This window comes from Pinus tabuliformis, chromosome X, assembly GCF_031772625.1.
Source record: "Pinus tabuliformis cultivar Carrire ecotype Pingquan chromosome X, CPIR1, whole genome shotgun sequence".
In the NCBI taxonomy this organism is placed as follows: domain Eukaryota; kingdom Viridiplantae; phylum Streptophyta; class Pinopsida; order Pinales; family Pinaceae; genus Pinus; species Pinus tabuliformis.
In genome coordinates, this window is record NC_142308.1 from 868,699,204 (window position 1) to 868,719,044 (window position 19,841).

The window sequence follows — 19,841 nt, forward strand, 5'->3', positions numbered from 1 at the left end:
TTTTTCCTTAGTTTATATAGACCTGTTTTTGTTGTTAGTATACACCCATCACCTGTATCGTCAAATATGGCATTTTCCCTTACGTTTATATAGACCCGTTTTTGTTGTTAGTATACACCCATCGCCCAAGCCAAACTCAGAATGATTTTAAATTTATATTATTTTTAAAAATGGTGTTTTTTCATAGTTTTAAACATTTTTTAAAATAAAGCTATAAAACACTATATTTTTATATATTATATATCTTAAATTCACTGTTAATTAAAATTTAAAAAAAAAATAATACAAAACAAATAATAATTGGACTACGTTATATATATATATATATAGGAATTATATTACACTAGAAGGTGCTATAAAGGATTTGGGTTGGGCAATAATTAAGCAAGAAATCAATGTCAATAGTCACTGGTTGCTTATTTAGTGAATACTTATATCATATAACTAATTTTTTTTTGTCTAATTTTAGTCGCAACAATATTTACATTTACTATTTTCAAGTGAGAGTAATTATGAATATATATTATTTTCACTTTATAATATATATATATATATGTTATTTTTTAAAAATAAAAAAATTACAGAAAATACATATTTTCCATCTATTTTCTCACTATTTCCATTAAAAAAAAAAGCTGAATATTTCAACAACCAGGAAAAATCACAAAAAAAAATGTCATCAACACTTCTCAAATGAAAGTGTAGCAATGACATTTAAGTTAATTGGTACAAAGAAATTTTGTAACAATTATAAATACAATTTACAAAAATTAGATGAAAGTTGTATAAATAAATATTAAAAATCATGTGATAGGCAATCTAAAAGTAAAACCATCGTAAACAAATTCTCTAACGGGTAAGAGCACCCGTCGCCTGATGGCGCATAGGTATGACTGCCCTTAAAGTGGCCCTAAGTTTCGAGGACGAATCAAAGATGCCCACCCAAATGCACTCAGAACGAAGCCTGCCCGAACGCCGAACCAGTGTGCCCAACGCCGTACAAAGAGCCCACAAGAGACAAAATGAGCCAAACTGCCTAAAATTTGATGTTTCTCGCATGACAGAGGATAGAATGAACGTTGGCCCAATCAACAGATGCCTGCCTGAATGGAACAATGAAGACGTATAAATAGAAGGCGGAATAAAGGAACGAGGAAGAGTGAAAATTGTACAACGGAGTAAGAGAAGTTTTGGCATGAAAAAAGTCACATGACCGAACATAGGTGCAAGATCGAATAAATTCAGACAACCGAACAGAGGTGCAGGAACGAATGAAGTCACATGACCAAATGGCAGCGCATGAATTGGAACAAAAAGACTTGGAATGAAAGTGTAGGACCGAATGAAAGCGTGTAGGATTGAACTGATTGGGAGGTGCAGGATCGAGCGGGTGAGGGGAGCCTAACCAAATGGAGGTGAGGTCATTCCATGTGAGCTGCAGAGTGAGTTGGAAAACAGTGAGCGGAGAGGAGTTGTGTACGCCCATAATCATGCCAAAGGTGTCCTGGACGAGGGTCAAAGGTTTTTACAATTACTTTTTGAACTTGGCACGAGGAACCGAGACTGGTCTCCCTTGTAATTTGTGAAAGGCTGACGGGCCTAGATCCATGTAAGTTGTATTTTGATGAAACTGCAGGTATAATTTGAAGAGAGGACTGAAGTGTCCCGTTGTACAAATTTGGTGTCTTGTTTTAGATAAAAACTATATTGCATATATGTAATGAATGAATCTCTTTATGTGGCGAAATATTGTAGCATGTTCATATGTGATGATGTTATGACAATGAGTTGTAGGGCAGGCATGAAATTGTAGCTGAGAATTATACTTGGGTTCAGTTTGAATGTTAGATTCTTCATACATATTATATGTGAATAAGAAATATAAATATATTACATTTGAATAAGAAATATAAGTACTCGAGGCGTAGTTCAAGAGTCAAGTACTCATAAGTTGGTCATAACCATTGTGAGGAACTTTGTTGGTGCTGTACGCTCAGAAGGCCTCGACGTGCCTTAACTCGAGGACCGTTCTTAACGACATGACAATTATTGTTCCTTTTCTTAATAATATTACACTACATCGATTTTAACTTGATTATAAAGCAAAAAAACTATACCAAATCTTTGCAATGTGGTGTGCACATACATATATATATATATATTCACATCTTTTCATACAATTATTGCTTGCATATTTTTCACTATTTTCACCACCACTGAAAAAAATAATTGCTTGTTACGCCATAAGGTGTTTCCTCTTATACAAACAAATGTATTCCCGCCACATTTTATTACATCCATAACTTTTAGATCAATTCAATGACCTTGTATCCAATCTAGGTCATTTATACATGTAACAACAATCATGGCCTTGTTTGATAATGTTGGTGAGTGGGACAAATGTGTTTATGTCCTAGCGAATTCCATGGTGGCTAACCAAGCCATCGAAAAATCAAGCTAGATGATGGACACCACTTGTGCAAATTTTCAAGAGCAGAAGTATTTGTTGTGACAATGTGATTCAAACACTACAAACAAATCCAACTTCAACCTTGATAAGCATTTGGCAAAATTCTAACCCTAAAAAGCGAATGTAAGAACCTAATTCAATCCCCTATGTTTTATGTTGCAACAACCAAGAGCTCCCTTGTTCAATTCTTTGTCATTTAAAGTTGTATTTCTGTTTTTTCACCTTGCATTTCTTCTTGGATTGTAGGGTTGGCATAGAGGAAAGGCAATCACTAAGATAATATTGAAAGTTGGGTCAATAATGCTACTTTTCCAGAAAAGGAGAAATTGCTTAACTTTTTTATAAGCATGGATCAACTCGCTAATGGGAAATCTAATCAGATTCCTTTGTCCTCACTAAATCTAAGCATAAGTTAGAGCATGAAGAACATTGGTTGATACAAGTTGTTTATAAAATTTGCACATGTACATTTTAAAACCAAAACCAAACTTTGTATTAAATGGCCGCACCAAAGCTAACAACAATATGCATTTTTCTAATTTATTAATTTGCCACTAGATTATTCATTGATTAGTGCATACAACCAGTGTCTTAAGGGCCTCAACAAAGTAATTATTCCAAGTTGGCTTATAGGTGGCCAACCTGATATAAATACAAAAAAACAACAATTGCAAATGACAATTAAATGCATGTTTGTTTTCTTCTTGCCACTCATCATAAGGGGGAGGGTTAGGTCCTTCAATTTCCATAGGTTCCTAACGCTAATGACCTAATTCTTCTTCCTTCTAGGCTTCATGTAATGATTTTTTTATTCTTTGATTATTATTTTTTTTCTCGGTAAAAAGGCTAATCTATTAAATATGTACACAGTTCAAAATTACATCAGGTGAAACCAGTAAGCTCTTGCCCTCAAAGGGCACCAGACAGAGACAAACTAAGACTGACAGAAACCAAGACATAGTCCCCCATAGCAAGCCCTCGCAGGGGTAGTAAACTGAAATTCCAAGACTGCCCATAGACGGTGGCCCGCGCAGGGGCCTTAGACAAAAAGGAGCTAACCAAGTCTTCCCGCGCAGGGGATACAGTAACTGCTCTCGTCATTAACACAAAAAAAACTCAACAGCTATAACATCCCAAAAAACATTGACTGAACAGACAACAAACCAGAAAACGGTGGCTGGACCTGGAGCGACCTGGTGAAGCATGAGCGCTGGCGCGGTTATTCATTCGGCTCATCCAGTTGCTCTTCCACAATTGGGCACCACCCGTAGTAATCCGGCTCAGCTTCAGTAGGAGAGGTCGCTTCCTCTTCCCCAATAACCGCGTTTGGAGCATTCTGGGAATGCTTGGATTTTTCCTCGACGGTAACCCAGCCCTTTTCTTCCTGCTCCAACTCAGCTGTTGGAGCCTGCTCTGCTTCCCCAGGGTAGTTCTTCATCCCTTGCTCCCGAGCTTCAGTGGGGTCATCCGCCTCAGGAGGATTCTCAATGAACAGAATGGAAACATGCGCACTGATTCTTGGGTTTGTCGTTGAGCTGGTGAAATCGAAGATGGTGGAGCCAAAAGCTGGCAAGGTGGCCAAGCTAGAAGCCCCGACATCCATGTGTTGGCCTGAGTGTAGGGGAATGGCTCCAATGGAGCTTGCTAGATTGCAGTGGCAGCAATGCCCAGCATCATCCCTTACAGGTCTGCGCGAACCCCCTCCTCTGGATGAGCCTCGATGGCTCAGCATCCTCTGTCGGGGTCTCACCATAGTGGAATGAGACTTCCAGCAAACTGCCAAGTGAACCAGACTATCAATTGCAAGAACCATCCTCGTAATGGACCCGTCCGTCTGAGAAGGGACCGCTTCAACGATAGAGAGGCCAGCCGAATGCAACACGACCCACATTCCCTGCTCCAGTCCAGTTTTATTCTCCTCATCCTCACCTACCCTGCTCGGGATCCCATCCGCCATTACTGCTGCGTTGCTCTGGATCGAGTGCACTCTCCGGGCATTAACTGTCCCAGGTCCCTTCGTCTTAAACCTGGTATGTCCTATCCATCTGCGCGCATGGGGTGCCACGTGATGCCTGAGGGACGGCATGTGGCCAGCTCCCAACTCCCGTCCCATCGCCTTAATCACCCGCATCCGGGGTTATTCTTTGATTATTAGAAGCCATTCAAAATTTATTATTATTATTTTTTTTTTTTTTTTTTTTTTATAAATATATATATATATATATATATATTTTTTTTTTAATTTTTTTTAGAAAGGAAAGATCATCCTTTTCATTAACAAAAAAGGAGTAAAATATATTGAATAAACCCTGTATGTGCCCGATGCAATCAAAAAATAAAACAAAGACTTTCAAATATATACAAAGAGTGTCCAAAGAAAGTCTTGAAATCAAAACTGAATATACTGGAAATATTAATCAACAATTGTCACAATAACAAACTGCAATACTGTTCTTTGACCAAGAAAACTAAAACCACGTAATGATAACCCATTCATAGAGATCTCAAATTTCCCAATATAAATCCCTTATATCCAATTTTGAGAGCTAACTAATAGAAGTTTAAAATTTTCTTTTATAAAATTCAAATTGAAAAAACCAAGAGTTTACAGAGTTTCTTATTTAGACATTGAGTTTGGAGTGAAGTGATATTCCAACCATTTGAAAAGATTACATTTATTGGGGTACAAACCAATCACACATGTTCCACTACAATCTTTTATTTGGGAGCATACTCCCTCTAGTCAAGTTCCACTAGCGTTGCATAATCAACTCCCCATGGATCTGGAATGTAGAATTCTCCACTAAAACCACCACCTTAGCCTTCACCAAAGATAAGGACACAAGAAGAACATAGGCCCAAAGGCACAAACATGACTATTACCAAGTCCTAACAAGTTGATGTAATGAAAACTACAAAAGAAGCCACTTTTAAAGCCCAGAAAACAAAAACTCTCCAACATTCTTTTAGGAAACCCAAAACTTCCATCCTAAAAAGACAAATTGCTAATTTCAAAGAGCATTGAATTACAATGATTGAAGTCCATAAAAATAGATATGAAAAAAGATCAAAACTACAACTCACACTTTTTCTTAAGTGTTGTTAACCTAAATCCATTAAATAAAATATTAGGAAAGAAATTCAAAAAATATCACAAATCAATAAATCTAAAAGATTGAGCAATAACTTAAGTTCCAAGTTTTTCACAGAATTTCAATAAAGTTCGCACAATAATTTGCATCAATGTTCATATCTAGACTAGATATGCAATAAGGTAACATTATCCCATGAAGAAAGTTTATATTGAGATCAAATTTCTGCCTCAGGTTTATATCTAGTGCGATATGCAATAAAGTAACGTTATCAAATGAAAGAAAATTTACATTTGATTCTTTGAAATCAAATTTTTAAGCTCTGTTCTCTACCAAATTTGATTTGATTGAACTATCATTAAATCTCCACAATTGGTTAATAGTCAAATGCTTTCTCACTGGCACAGAATACCCCCACACCACAAAGAATAACTGATATGCCCCAAAATTACATCCCCAATGCCTGCGAAAAATCTGCTGAAAGGTTTGAGTGAAATGGGTCCTTTGGTCTGGCACAGGGTTGCTGGCATCTCAGGTAACCACCGTCACTGGGAAATTCTTACAATCAGTCTTTAGGGTTAATTTAAACTATCTATCTGTGCCTTACATTCATATTCGTTGCCCTTCACTTACACACACAGGCATAGCAGCTCTGGGTCTGGGAACTTATGGAGCTCACATGTTCAAGCCCGCTAACCCAGCTTATAAAGAAGTAAGTTTCAATTGATTATTTAATTTATTTCCAGTTTGTTTTTGATGAAATCCATGGTACTAAAAACACTGTAATAGACTCAATATTGTGGGTGAAATGACAATGGAGTTTTTGTTTTCAAATCTTTATCTAAGGTCTCTTCATTCCCTTCCCTAATCGGAATTTTATCAGGTTTGGCATACTGCAAGTTTGTACCATCTAATTCACACAGCAGCGATGTTGGCAGCTCCGGCTACTAGGCATCCGCACATTGTAAGTGTTCTGGTATAGTCATCCTGTCGGTTTTGTGTAAGAGCCAGTGGGTGCTAATTCTCAATTAGTGGTGATGATGCCAATTCATGGAGCGTGATTGGATTTACATAAAAGAATCCAAAGCCCGTTTCTGGCTGAACCTGAATACTGGAGTCTAGGGTTTTAATCTCTTGCTGACACTTTACTTACCATGTTCGTGTTATAAACTTTAGTTGTGACATAGAGGGATTATGTGGTCAGATTCTCATTATCATTTCCAAGTCTGTTTTCTTGGCCTAAATTGTACATATGGATTTTTGAAAAATATTGTATCTGGGTCGATTTCCACAATCTTCTGTTCATACAATTATCCTTCTTGTTTTGTTGGTTTGGGCAGTTTGGGAGTCTGCTAACGAGTGGCATAATAGCATTCTCAGGGACGTAAGTATTTCCTCTTCTGGCAGCCAATAGCATGTCTGTTTGCGGTCGAAATATCTGAATTTGAAACTATTCTCATTCTGGCCTCTCTTGGAAGCTACTGTTCTATACATGACTATAGTGTCAAGCGACTGTTTTATATATGAATATTCGTCAGTTACATAGATCTGAGAAATGAGGTATAAAATGCACTTTATTTGGCTTTCCCTACCCACATCCTTGTTTATTTCGCAAGTCTTTGGTTTTTAGAACATTAAATAGCTGAGCCTCTTGTATCAAGGTGTATTATGTAACAGAAACGACACAGATTCTCAGAAAGATGTGTTAGTTACTAAATTTAAAAGTGGGCTTCTACTGCTCATTCGATTAAATTAAGGGACATATGACACAGGGTGTTACAGGAGGCTAATGAATTTATTGTTGATCTTTGGCAGAATAGATAAATATCATTCTTAATTCGAAGCACAAGATACTTTAAAACCTGCAAAACCCATAACTATAGTTGATCAGATTTATATTTAATAAAAATCTTGTTAAAATTGGCAACTAGGGCCAAATGACACTTTGGACAGTTTATTTGATGGAGATGATGATTGCATCGAATTCCTCTTTTCGAGAGGACCAAAATTGACCTAAAGATCATCAAATTCGGACAAGCAGAAATGTGTTTTTGAATTTATGCCCACACATGTGCAAATTGTCAAGGTCGGCCACATCATCATGTAGGCTCATGAAACCCAAAAGACATTGCACTTCACCATCAATGACTCGTATAAATATAAGTGACCTCCAACCTCATTTGGCACCTCATTCACTCGCGCATTCTTCTTTCTCCTTCTCTCATTGGTTTGTACAACTATTTGGCATATCTCCTCACTCACATGTGTGGCAAGGAGGATGAATTTCAGACAAAAGTACACGGCCGGAAATTTCAGAAGTTGACTGAATTTTTATCAACGTTGACCAAGGACTGTTTGAGCAAGTTTGACTGTGATTTTGGAGGGTTTGACTCTGTTTGGCCAGGCTGCATTGATTGGCATAGAAACTGAGATTTTCTGGGCTGTTTAACCTGTGTTGACTGCAGAATTGGCTTCAGGTTGACCAAGTTTGACCACAGATTTGTTACTGTTTGGGGTTGACTTTGACAATTGCTGAAGGCCGAGTTTGACTGCATTTGACCGAGCACCAAAGAGGATGATTTGCTGCTGTGTTGACCATCTTTGACTTTCTGGTTAGGGCTGAATTTGACTGCAGATTTGACAAAGCTGTTTTGACAAGTCGATTTTGACTTTTTGTACTCTCTCTCTTTGCTGAACATTTGATATAATAATAAGAAGAATTGATCAAAAGGGTTTTCCCCACATTGTGGTTTTTCCTTGGCATCCACCAAATTTGGTGTTCTCTTGTCTTGGCTTGTTTTCTACATTTTATTGTTCATGTTCTATCTACAGTTACTGTCAGTGTGATTGCTATTGGAAAACTAAATTGGAAATTGTCATTGGGCTGCTAAAGGAACATTGATGTAATTGTGCTAAGCATAGAACATATCATTGTTAACTAAAATTAACATGGTATCAGAGCCCAGGTCACAGGTGAAGACAAAGCCCAAGCAAGAGAGAGAAAAGCAATCATTAAGAGAGATTAGTTGGACAGACTATTGGACAAATGACTTCTACATCTTAATTGAAAACTAAGAATAAGCTCAAAGACAAATCTAACTATCTTGCATGGAAGATGACTTTGGAATTGACTTTGGAAGCGCATGATGCAATGGACTATGTGCATGGAAAAGTGGTGGAGCCTCCTTCAAATGCACCTGCGGCTGCAAAGACGTAGTATAAGAAATTTGAGGTCAAAGTTAAGAAAATTATCATAGACTCCATTAAAAAAATTTGGTTGCCTATATTTTTGATTTGGGAACATCTAATGAGATATATGATAAGCTGGTTGGGATGTTCAAAGTGAACAATGCAAATCAAATCCTCTTTCTCAAGAACAAGTTGAAGGACATCAAAATGGATAAAGGGGAGTATGTTCAATCATACTTCATGAGAATAACGCAAATCAAGAATGACTTGCTATCTGTTGGAGAAGTTATTTCTGACAGGGAGCTCTCGCTCATTGCTCTTGGATGTCTTTTAAGACCATGGAACGTATTTGTCAGCACCATTCTCAACAATGACAGGATACCTGGTTTTGATGAGTTATTGGTTAGAAGTACTCAAGAAGAGACTAGGATGATGGAGAGAGAAAAGCCCTCAAATGGAAATGAACCTACCGTTTTCTCCGCTCATGCTAAGAGGAAAAATAATGTTGGTCAAAGGAGATAGGGTCAAGGATTCAACAAAGAATTCAAAGAAGGAAGAAAAGGAAGGTGCTACAAATTGCAATAGGTTCAGCCACTATGCTAGAGAGTGTCCTCACAAGAAGAATTCTCCAAGGGATGATGACAACAACAACCACAACAATTTCAAAGGTAATGGCAATCAAAGGAACAACAGGTTCAACAACAAAGGAAAGAGGAATGCTCCTGTTGTTCGAAATGGAAATGGTCGACCTCCCAAAAGTACAAGAAATACCAGGTATGATGAAAATAATGTTGTAGAAAAACAAAATGAGTTTTATCTTATTTTTTTCTATCTACTGCCTCTCATCCAGATACTTTGGATCATTGATTGATTAATAGTGGACCCTGTTACCTACCATTTTGTGGGTGATATCCCTAGGAGAATTTTTTTTTCTCCAAGATGCTCATCCGACAGCTAGCAACCCCTTGCAACCAACAACTAGCTCATTGCGCCATTTCTTTGCCACCTGAGCCAGCCATGTGGTCCTTTCCCATCTGCCATGATCGTATGTTTGAATGTGGGCCTCCCGAACCTAAAGGTATGCCTTGTCATTTGGTAATTGAGTATTGTAGTTTGCTTATCATGGACACTTCTCGGCATGGATTAATGGGGGGGGATTCGCCAGAAAGAATGGGTGAGGTTTGTGCTTTTGTCCCCTATACCCCTTTTGGGTATTAACCTTGGATTATAGCTCCGTGGGATCTTTTTTATTGACCATTTGACTTTAGGGATGGTATTTCATGGTAAACCCCGATTTTGGTTGTGTGGTCTCGCTCCCTTGTCTGCTTATATTACCCTCTTTCCACTCATTATTACCCCATTCATCGTTTCTCCCACCTGGGTTCACATTCCTCCATTAGGTCCACATAGGGTTAGCTCACCCCTTCCCCTCACCCACACCTTGGGTCGGGGCTGGAATGATGGTAGGAGGTTGATGTAGCTAAAAAGAAAGATAAAAGCATATTTGGCCACATTCAACAGGAAAATGTACCACAAAATGCAAAAGATGGCTGGGACAAACACATTTAGCACGTGGGCAAAAGCTAATACATGAGCTCTACCCCATCATCATGACCATCACCCTGGTTCCTATAGGTTCTATGAGCCTCCATCATCACATAGGAACCCATGATTGTCCCAATTCGTGGTGGGCAATGAACCTCCCTACGTTCAAAAGGGGATATTTTCTGCTATATCTTACGCATGATGCTCTTACCCATTGGGCCCTGAGCAGTTAATCAAAGAAAAGCATAAAAATGCAACATACATATAAAAAAGGGTGGAAAAGTCAAGGCTGGGGCACTTCATGTACCACGATTGCTCCCTCCTATACATTATAAACCCAAGTGTGGGCTTTCCTTTTATTAGCTACCCTTGTACCCCAACATGTAGCCCAGGGTTGCCCCTTCTCATCGCCTATTTCCTTCACCTATCTGTCACATGGCACCACCTTCTGAAGGATATACCTTGAATTCCCTTTAGAAGTAGAAACCTCCTAATAAGATACCTGGTTAATCCCATTTGGAGTTTAGGAGACATTGGCACATCCCGAAGCTTGTTATGGAAGGGTAGGCCATTATGAAGTCCCTAAGCTCATTTACTCGATTTCCCTAATGACTTGTTGTACTGGAAGGCTAGGGGATGCATTGGATCTTATGCAGGATTGCAGATGGTCTCTATCTTGGTTTTGGTCTTCCTGTACAGGGTCCTAATCATCCAAAGGGCTACATTGGGACACATAGGGTGTGTGTTGAGAGCGATGGGCCTCCACAGCAGTAGACAACACTCCATGGATCCCCGAGGATGATCAAATATGCTCGAGATATTCCCATTGGACGAGGATGATGCACTTGGTTCACCTTTGCCCAATTGGCCCCACAGATGTACCATGCACTTGATAGCTGAACCAAGATTTGTAGGATGATGTGGCATTCCTACACCACCATTAGAGCCCTTGCAGACGATCTACAGGCATCCTCGATTCATTTGGAGACCCATGAGGTTATTGTTGTGCCCCCACACCCATTGGGAGCAACACATGTTTATTGTTTAGAGAACAAGGGGCCAACCTCTTGTCCATCACTTTTGAGGGTCCTACTCTTCATTATGGCACCCATGGACCTCATTAGGTCTCTTAGAGGGCCCTACGACATGCATAGATTATTATTTGACCTCTTGAGAGGCTTATTCTTTCATTTGTGAGCTAGTTTAGTGGGCTTGTCACCAAAAGTTAGATTATTAGAACATTATTTTATTTTTGGGGCTTATGTAGGCCAAGGAGGCTAATTCGAACTCCTCATTAGTGTATAAATACAAGTGAGATAAGTTCATTTGCTCATCATGACTTTGGATTGGATCTCTTCTCTCTCTTGAGAATTTCACACTTTTTCTTTGAGCATGACTTGGAGCTTTATGGATGAATATTGATATGTGGATTTGGTTTATCTTGTCTTGGAGCTTCTATATTGTCAAATTGTGGATGGTTGGATATACTCTATTACATGTAAGTACATGCTTTTAATGCTATTCTTGTTTTACTTTGTCATATACATTGTACTAGGATTTTCGCTATTTTAGGGGCTATTGCTACATGCATTTATTGCTTAAATTGTGGAATTTTGTCTCTATATAGCATCTCTCAATGTATGGGCCATGTAATGTGAATGAAATCTCCTAGGGGTAATTCTATCAACGACTTTATCTTGATAAGCCATCACCTTTTGCATATCGAATTATAAAAGCTGCAAGATTGCTTCTCTTTGACCTAGAAGGCTAGCGAAGTAGTCTTGAGTCCTCATTGACTAGGAACTAAAGGTCCTCACTCATATTTATCATAGACTCCATTCTCCCAAGACTAAGGCACTGATCTACCAAAAGGTGGTCACCTTAAATCAATTTCTTTCACCTTTTCCTAGGTCTAGCCAAGTTGGGTCACTTAGGGCATCATTTTCCCAACAAACTTTTCCTCCAAAATATTCGATCTCCTAGCTTCTCCTGCGCTGGTGTTTCCTCAAGACCACCTTCAAATTTGAGGCCATTTCGACAGTGGAGTTGTGAGAAAAGCTAAGCCCTAGCTTCGAGATTGAACTTTGCCTAGCGTCCTCAAGGCTAGTGCCTCATAGGATCAATTCAACACTTTCAAGTGAATATTCTTTCTTTGATCCTTTCCCCCACCTTGTCTAGGGTAAGAACATCATTGATTGCTAAACTCTTTCCTCCTACCCTAGATTTGGTCCACTTGGTCTCATTCCTTTGAAAAGACAATTCTTCAAGAACCATCTGGGATAACAATTTCAATAAGGATTTTACGGATTGGGAAACTCTTTCACGAATCACATCTCCTAAACCTAACCCTCAAATCTTGTCGTTCCTCTCTTAGAAGACATTGTACCTTGCTTAGAAAGCAAGCAAGCACTATCCTTCAACCTCTTCTGGAAAGGGAATCATTTGGGTCACTCCACATCCACTCATTGATTTATCCTTCATTAGTGACTCCATAGTATACTGGGTCTCCTCCCATTGGTGAAAGTCCGTAAATAATAGGGAGCCTTAACTGAGGTGACAGTGGGCTAAGACTCCATTTGTTGCCCTTGGCCTAGCATTTGCCCTTTAGGTCCCTTGCTAGTTTGAGCAATAACATTTTGGCGCCGTTGCCGGGGATACGAAATGTGTGTTTTGTTCCCTATACAACATATTACATATCATTATTGGCGACTCCATTGGAAGAACGAAGCCCTATTTCTTCGTTTAACTTTAAGGTCGATGTTTGTAGGGTGAAGCAAACATTTTTCTAGGAATCTTTAATTTCACCATGATGACTCCTACACATTTTTCATGTATACCTCAAATAGGTTGTCATTCTTTGATAAATTTCCCGCTTTGGACATTGCTAACATCCCTTGGCATCCTAATCATGTCACAGGAAGGATGGTACGTGGGGTGCCCGTGTTCGATGCTGATCCACTCTCCGCAATTGACCACATAGAAAGATTTAATGCACATACTTTAAGAGAGAAGGTTGTCCACCAAGATGTCCTTATGTTATTATTCATGGGATCTCTCGGTGGTCAGAACTCATGGCTGCATGGTCATGAACCTAGGAGCATCTCATCTATTGAAGAGTTTGTTGATGGCTTTCTTAGACATTTTCAAGTGCACCTTGCATTAAGCATACAAGAGGAAGCCTTCATCAAGCATCATCAAGACATTAAGAGTCTAGGTAATGAGCAAGAAGACGAGTCCTCCTTGGGTCCGCATGATGAAAATGATGATTTTGAGGACACGTGTTGGGAAGGATGAATTTATGGAAAGTGAAATTGAGACCAACCCTACCTTTCTCAAGGATATTACTCTCGATGAATCCTCTTTTGAAAACCTTGAGAGAGATGATCCCATTAGCCCCTTGAAATATGACATTGAAGATTATTTCCACATTGAAAAGGGGAAATGGGAAATTGCTGGTCCTCAATTTGATTGTGCTCCACGACACCCATAAGGAGGATGAGGATGAGATTGGTCTTCCCTTCCCCTCGGGCGCTATTTATGATGACATACCAATTGATACCTTTGGGAAGGAGAATCTTCATTTTCCTTTGCATAAAGAGGGGCAATTGGAAGTGATCAATTTTCCTTTTAGGAGAGACCCAATCTTTAATACTAAGGAAATGGATAAGGCTCCCACTTCCTTTGATAATGATTCTATGTTCAAATCATTTGAGCCTTTGGATTATGATTTTGGGAAAGCAAAACCCGTTGAATACAATACTTCTTCCTCCCTTTTTCCTATTGGTCATTATCTTGAGTCTTCATCAAGTGATTCCCTCATCCCTGGTCATATGATCTCAAGTAACAATGAGCCCTTTCCCACCTTCTGAGTATAGTGTCAAGGAAAAGCCCTTAATTGATTATACTTTTCCTCCTTGGACACACCCTCAGGGTTTTGATCACTCCATAGTCTCCCCTCTCTAGTGTAATCATCATGTGCCTCCCTTTCCTACTAATCATAACCAGATAAAGGCCATAAGCCATGACATAAATAATGACTCCATTGGAAGAACAAAGCCCTAGTTCTTCGTTGAACTTTAAGGTCGATGCTTGTAGGGTGAAGCAAGTATTTTTCTAGGCATCTTTAATTTCACCCTGGCGACTCCTACATATTTTTCATGTATACCTCAAATAGGTTGTCATTCTTTGATAAATTTCCCGCTTTGGACATTGTTAGCATCCCTGGGCATCCTAATCATGTCACGGGAAGGATGGTACGTGGGGCGCCCGTGTTTGATGGTGATCCACTCTTTGTAATTGACCATGTAGAAAGATTTAATGCACATACTTTAAGAGAGAAGGTTGTCCACCAAGATATCCTTATGTTATTATTCATGGGATCTTTCGGTGGTCATAACTCATGGTTGCATGGTCATGAACCTAGGAGCATCTCATCTATTGAAGAGTTCGTTGATGGATTTCTTAGACATTTTCCATTGCACCTTGTATTAAGCATCCAAGAGGAAGCCTTCATCGAGAATCATGAAGACATTAAGAGTTTAGGTAATGAGCAAGAAGACGAGTCCTCCTTGGGTCCGCATGATGAAAATGATGATTTTGAGGACACGTGCTGGGAAGGATGAATTTATGGAAAGTGAAATTGAGACCAACCCTATACCTCTCTCAAGGATATTGCTCTCGATGAATCCTCTTTTGAAAACCTTGAGAGAGATGATCCCATTAGCTCCTTGAAATATGACATTGAAGATTATTTCCACATTGAAAAGGAAAAATGGGAAATTGCTGGTCCTCAATTTGATTGTGCTCCCATTTATGACACCCACAAGGAGAATGAGGATGAGATTGGTCTTCCCTTCCCCTCAGACACTATTTATGATGACATACCATTGATATCTTTGGGAAGGAGAATCTTCAATTTCCTTTGCATAAAGAGGGGTAGTTGGAAGTGATCAATTTCCTTTTAGGAGAGACCCAATCTTTGATACTAAGGAAATGGATAAGGCTTCCACTTCCCTTGATAATGATTCTATGTTCAAATCACTTGAGCCTTTGGATTATGATTTTGGGAAAGCAAAACCCATTGAATCCACTACTTCTTCCTACCTTTTTCCTATTGGTCATTATCTTGAGTCTTCATCAAGTGATTCCCTCACCCTTGGTCATATGATCTCAAGTAACTTTGAGCCCTTTCCCCCCTCCCGAATATTGTGTCAAGGAAAAGCCCTTAATTGATTATACTTTTCCTCCTTGGACGCACCCTCAGGGTTTTGATCATTCCATAGTCTCCCCTCTCTAGTGTAATCATCATGTGCCTCCCTTTCCTACTAATCATAACCCGATAAACGCCATAAGCTACGATGTAAATAATAAGGACTCCATTGGAAGAACGAAGCCCTAGTTCTTCGTTGAACTTTAAGGTCGATGCTTGTAGGTTGAAGCAAGCATTTTTCTAGGCATCTTTAATTTCACCCTGGCGACTCCTACATATTTTTCATGTATACCTCAAATAGGTTGTTATTCTTTGATAAATTTCCTGCTTTGGACATTGCTAGCATCCCTAGGCATCCTAATCATGTCACAGGGAGGATGGTACGTGGGGTGCCCGTGTTTGATGGTGATCCACTCTCCGCAATTGACCATGCAGAAAGATTTAATGCATATGCTTTAAGAGAGAAGGTTGTCCACCAAGATGTCCTTATGTTATTATTCATGGGATCTCTCGGTGGTCATAACTCATGGCTGCATGGTCATGAACCTAGAGCATCTCATCTATTGAAGAGTTCATTGATGGCTTTCTTAGACATTTTCAAGTGCACCTTGCATTAAGCATCCAAGAGGAAGCCTTCATCAAGCATCATCAAGACATTAAGAGTCTAGGTAATGAGCAAGAAGACGAGTCCTCCTTGGGTCCGCATGATGAAAATGATGATTTTGAGGACACATGTGCTGGTAATGATGAATTTATGGAAAGTGAAATTGAGACCAACCCTACCTTTCTCAAGGATATTACTCTCGATGAATCCTCTTTTGAAAACCTTGAGAGAGATGATCCCATTAGCCCCTTGATATATGACATTGAAGATTATTTCCACATTGAAAAGGAGAAATGCGAAATTGCTGGTCCTTAATTTGATTGTGCTCCCATTTACGACACCCACAAGGAGGATGAGGATGAGATTGGTCTTCCCTTCCCCTTAGGCACTATTTATGATGACATATCCATTGATACCTTTGGGAAGGAGAATCTTCATTTTCCTTTACATAAAGAGGGGCAGTTGGAAGTGATCAATTTTCCTTTTAGGAGAGACCCAATCTTTGATACTAAGGAAATGGATAAGGCTCCCACTTCCCTTGATAATGATTCTATGTTCAAATCACTTGAGCCTTTGGATTATGATTTTGGGAAAGCAAAACCTGTTGAATACACTACTTCTTCCTCCCTTTTTCCTATTGATCATTATCTTGAGTCTTCATCAAGTGATTCCCTTACCCCTGGTCATATGATCTCAAGTAACTATGAGCCCTTTCCACCCTCCCAAGTATAGTGTCAAGGAAGAGCCCTTAATTGATTATACTTTTCCTCCTTGGACACACCCTCAGGGTTTCGATCACTCCATAGTCTCCCCTCTCTAGTGTAATCATCATGTGCCTCCCTTTCCTACTAATTAGAACCCGATAAAGGCCATAAGCCATGACGTAAATAATAAGGACAATGGTGGAAGTGATATGCCAGAGGTTGCCATCCATCAAACTTTTATTAGCTTGATTGTTGGCATCTCCATATTTTGGTTGCAAGAGAATATCTCATGGACTAGATTACATCCTTTTCTTACCTCTTCTCACATAATCATCCATGTGTGGGCATCATATTTTCCCACCTCCCACCCGCAACATCCTCAATGTGTTTGGGTTTGCATTCGGTTTGAGGTCTACTGCATGAGTAATCATATAGGCAGGGATATTTATATTGACTTGATGATATGTTGGTTGCACTAACTTTATGTTACACTTAATAATAGCTTCGTCATATACATGTTAGAGTAGGATGCATGGCATGATGATTTTTGCATTAGAACTAACGTCATACGATATTTCTCATGGTAGATAGATGCATATTTGCATATTTTATTTTCTGTTGATTTTATGGCCTGACATATAGCATGTGCGATCATGAGACACCGCAAAAGCATGTTGTCTCGTGTTTTTCCATCTATTATATGTTCAGGTGACAAGTCTACAGTAACCAAGAGATTGGTAGAGTTCTCGTAACCTCGCGTTCAAGGACCTCCGCTCACTTCTTTGAGAGATCACGTTCTAGTTGGAGCCAGATGTTACCCACCATTTTGTGGGTGATATCCCTAGGAGAATTTTTTTTTCTCCAAGATGGTCTTCAACCAGCAACCAACAACCCCTTGCAGCCACCAGCTAGCTCATTGTGCCATTTCTCCACCACCTGAGCCAACCATGTGGTCCCTCGTCCATCTGTCGTGATTGTATGTTTGAAGTTGGGCCTCCCGAACCTAAAGGCATGCCTTGTCTTTTGGTAATTGAGTATTGTAGTTTGCTTATCATGGACACTTATGGGCATGGATTAATGGGGGGATTCAACAGAAAGAATGGGTGAGGTTTGTGCTTTTGTCCCCTATACCCCTTTTTGGGTATTAACCTTGGATTCTAGCCCCGTGGGATCTCTTTTACTGACCATTTGACTTTAAGGATGGTATTTCATGGGAAACCCTGATTTTGGTTGTGTGGTCCCGCTCCCTTGTTTGCATATATTATCCTCTTTCCGCTCATTATTACCCCATTCATCATTTCTCCCTCCTGGGTTCACATTCCTGCACTGGGTCCACATAGGGTTAGCTCTCCCCTTCCCCTCACCCACACCTTGGGTTGGGTCTGGAATGATGCCCAGAGGTTGATGCAACTAAAAAGAAAGATAAAAGCATATTTGGCCACATTCAACATGAAAATGTATGACAAAATGCAAAAGATGGCCAAGACAAACACATTTAGCACGTGGGCAAAAGCCAATACATGAGCTCCACTCCATCATCATGGCCATCACCTTGGTTCCTATAGGTTCTATGAGCCTCCATCATCACATAGGAATCCATGATTGTCCCAACTCCTGGTGGGCAATGAACTGCCCTACCTTCAAAAGGGGATATTCACTACTATATCTTATGCATCATGCTCTCACCCCTTGAGCCTCGAGAAGTTAATAAAAGAACATCATAAAAAGGCAAAAGACATATAAAGAAGGGTGGAAAAATCAAGGCCGAGGCACCTCATGTACCATGATTGCTCCCTCCTATACATTATAAACCCAAGTGTGGGCTTCCCTTTTATTAGCTACCCTTGTACCCCAACATGTGGCCCAGGGTTGCCCCTTCTCATCCCCTACTTCATTCACCTATCTGTCACATGCCACCACCTTTTGAAGGATGTACCTTGAACATATTATCCCCTTTAGAAGTAGAAAGCATCTAATAGGATACTTGGTTAACCCCATTTGGAGTTTAGGAGACATTGGCACACCCCGAAGCTTGTTATGGAAGGGTAGACCATTATGAAGTCCCTACCTGTGGTCCATGGTAGTAAGCTCATTTACTCGATTTCCCTAATGACTTGTTGTACTGGAAGGCTAGGGGATGCATTGGATCTTATGCAGGATTGCAGATGGTTTCCATCTTGGGTTTGGTCTCCCTATACGGGGTCCTAATCATCCAGAGGACTACATTGGCATACGTAGGGTGTGTGCTGAGAGCCATGGGCCTCCATAACAGTAGACAATACTCCATGGATCCCCGAGGATGATCAAAGATGCTCGAGATATTTCCATTGGACAAGGATGATGCACCTGGTTCACCTTTCGCCAGCCAGCCCCACAAATGTACCATGCACTTGGCAGTTGACCCAGGACTTGTAGGATGATGTGGTATCCCCTACACCATCATCGGATCCCTTGCAAACGATCTACATGCATCCTCGACTAATTTGGAAACCCATGAGGTTATTGTTGTGCCCCCACACCCATTGGGAGCACCACAGGTTTATTGTTTGGAGAATAAGGGGCCAACCCTTTGTCCATCACTTTTGAGGGTCCTACTCTTCATTATAACACTTGTGGACTTCATTAGGCCTCTTAGAGGGCTCTACGACATGCACAGATTATTATTTGACCGCTTGAGAGGCTTATTCTTTCATTTGTGAGCTAGTTTGGTGGGCTTGTCACCAAAAGTTAGATGATTAGAACATTATTTTATTTTTGGGGCTTATGTAGGTCAAGGACGCTAATTCAAACTCCTCATTAGTGTATAAATACAAGTAAGATGAGTTCTATTGCTCATCATGACTTTGGATTGGATCTCTTCTCTCTCTTGAGAATTTCGCACTTTTCCTTGGAGCATGAATTGGAGCTTTATGGATGAATTTTGATGTGTGGATTTGGTTTATCTTGTCTTGGAGCTTCTATATTGTCAAATTGTGGATGGTTGGATATACTCTATTACATGTAAGTACATGCTTTTAATGCTATGCTT

The 19,841-nt window shown here is 39.8% G+C and overlaps 1 protein-coding gene across 1 annotated transcript in view; it reads left to right on the forward strand.

Moving 5' to 3' along the window:
• The first annotated feature begins 5,848 nt into the window (after window positions 1-5,848).
• LOC149142464 (uncharacterized) overlaps window positions 5,849-19,841 on the forward strand; it is an 80,802-nt gene continuing 66,809 nt past the window's right edge. Inside the window, exons 1-4 of the mRNA XM_089447262.1 lie at window positions 5,849-6,097; window positions 6,204-6,274; window positions 6,446-6,526; window positions 6,903-6,946. Coding sequence (XP_089303388.1) covers window positions 6,022-6,097; window positions 6,204-6,274; window positions 6,446-6,526; window positions 6,903-6,946 — 272 coding nt within the window. The 5' untranslated portion in view covers window positions 5,849-6,021. The remainder of the gene's footprint in view (window positions 6,098-6,203; window positions 6,275-6,445; window positions 6,527-6,902; window positions 6,947-19,841) is intronic.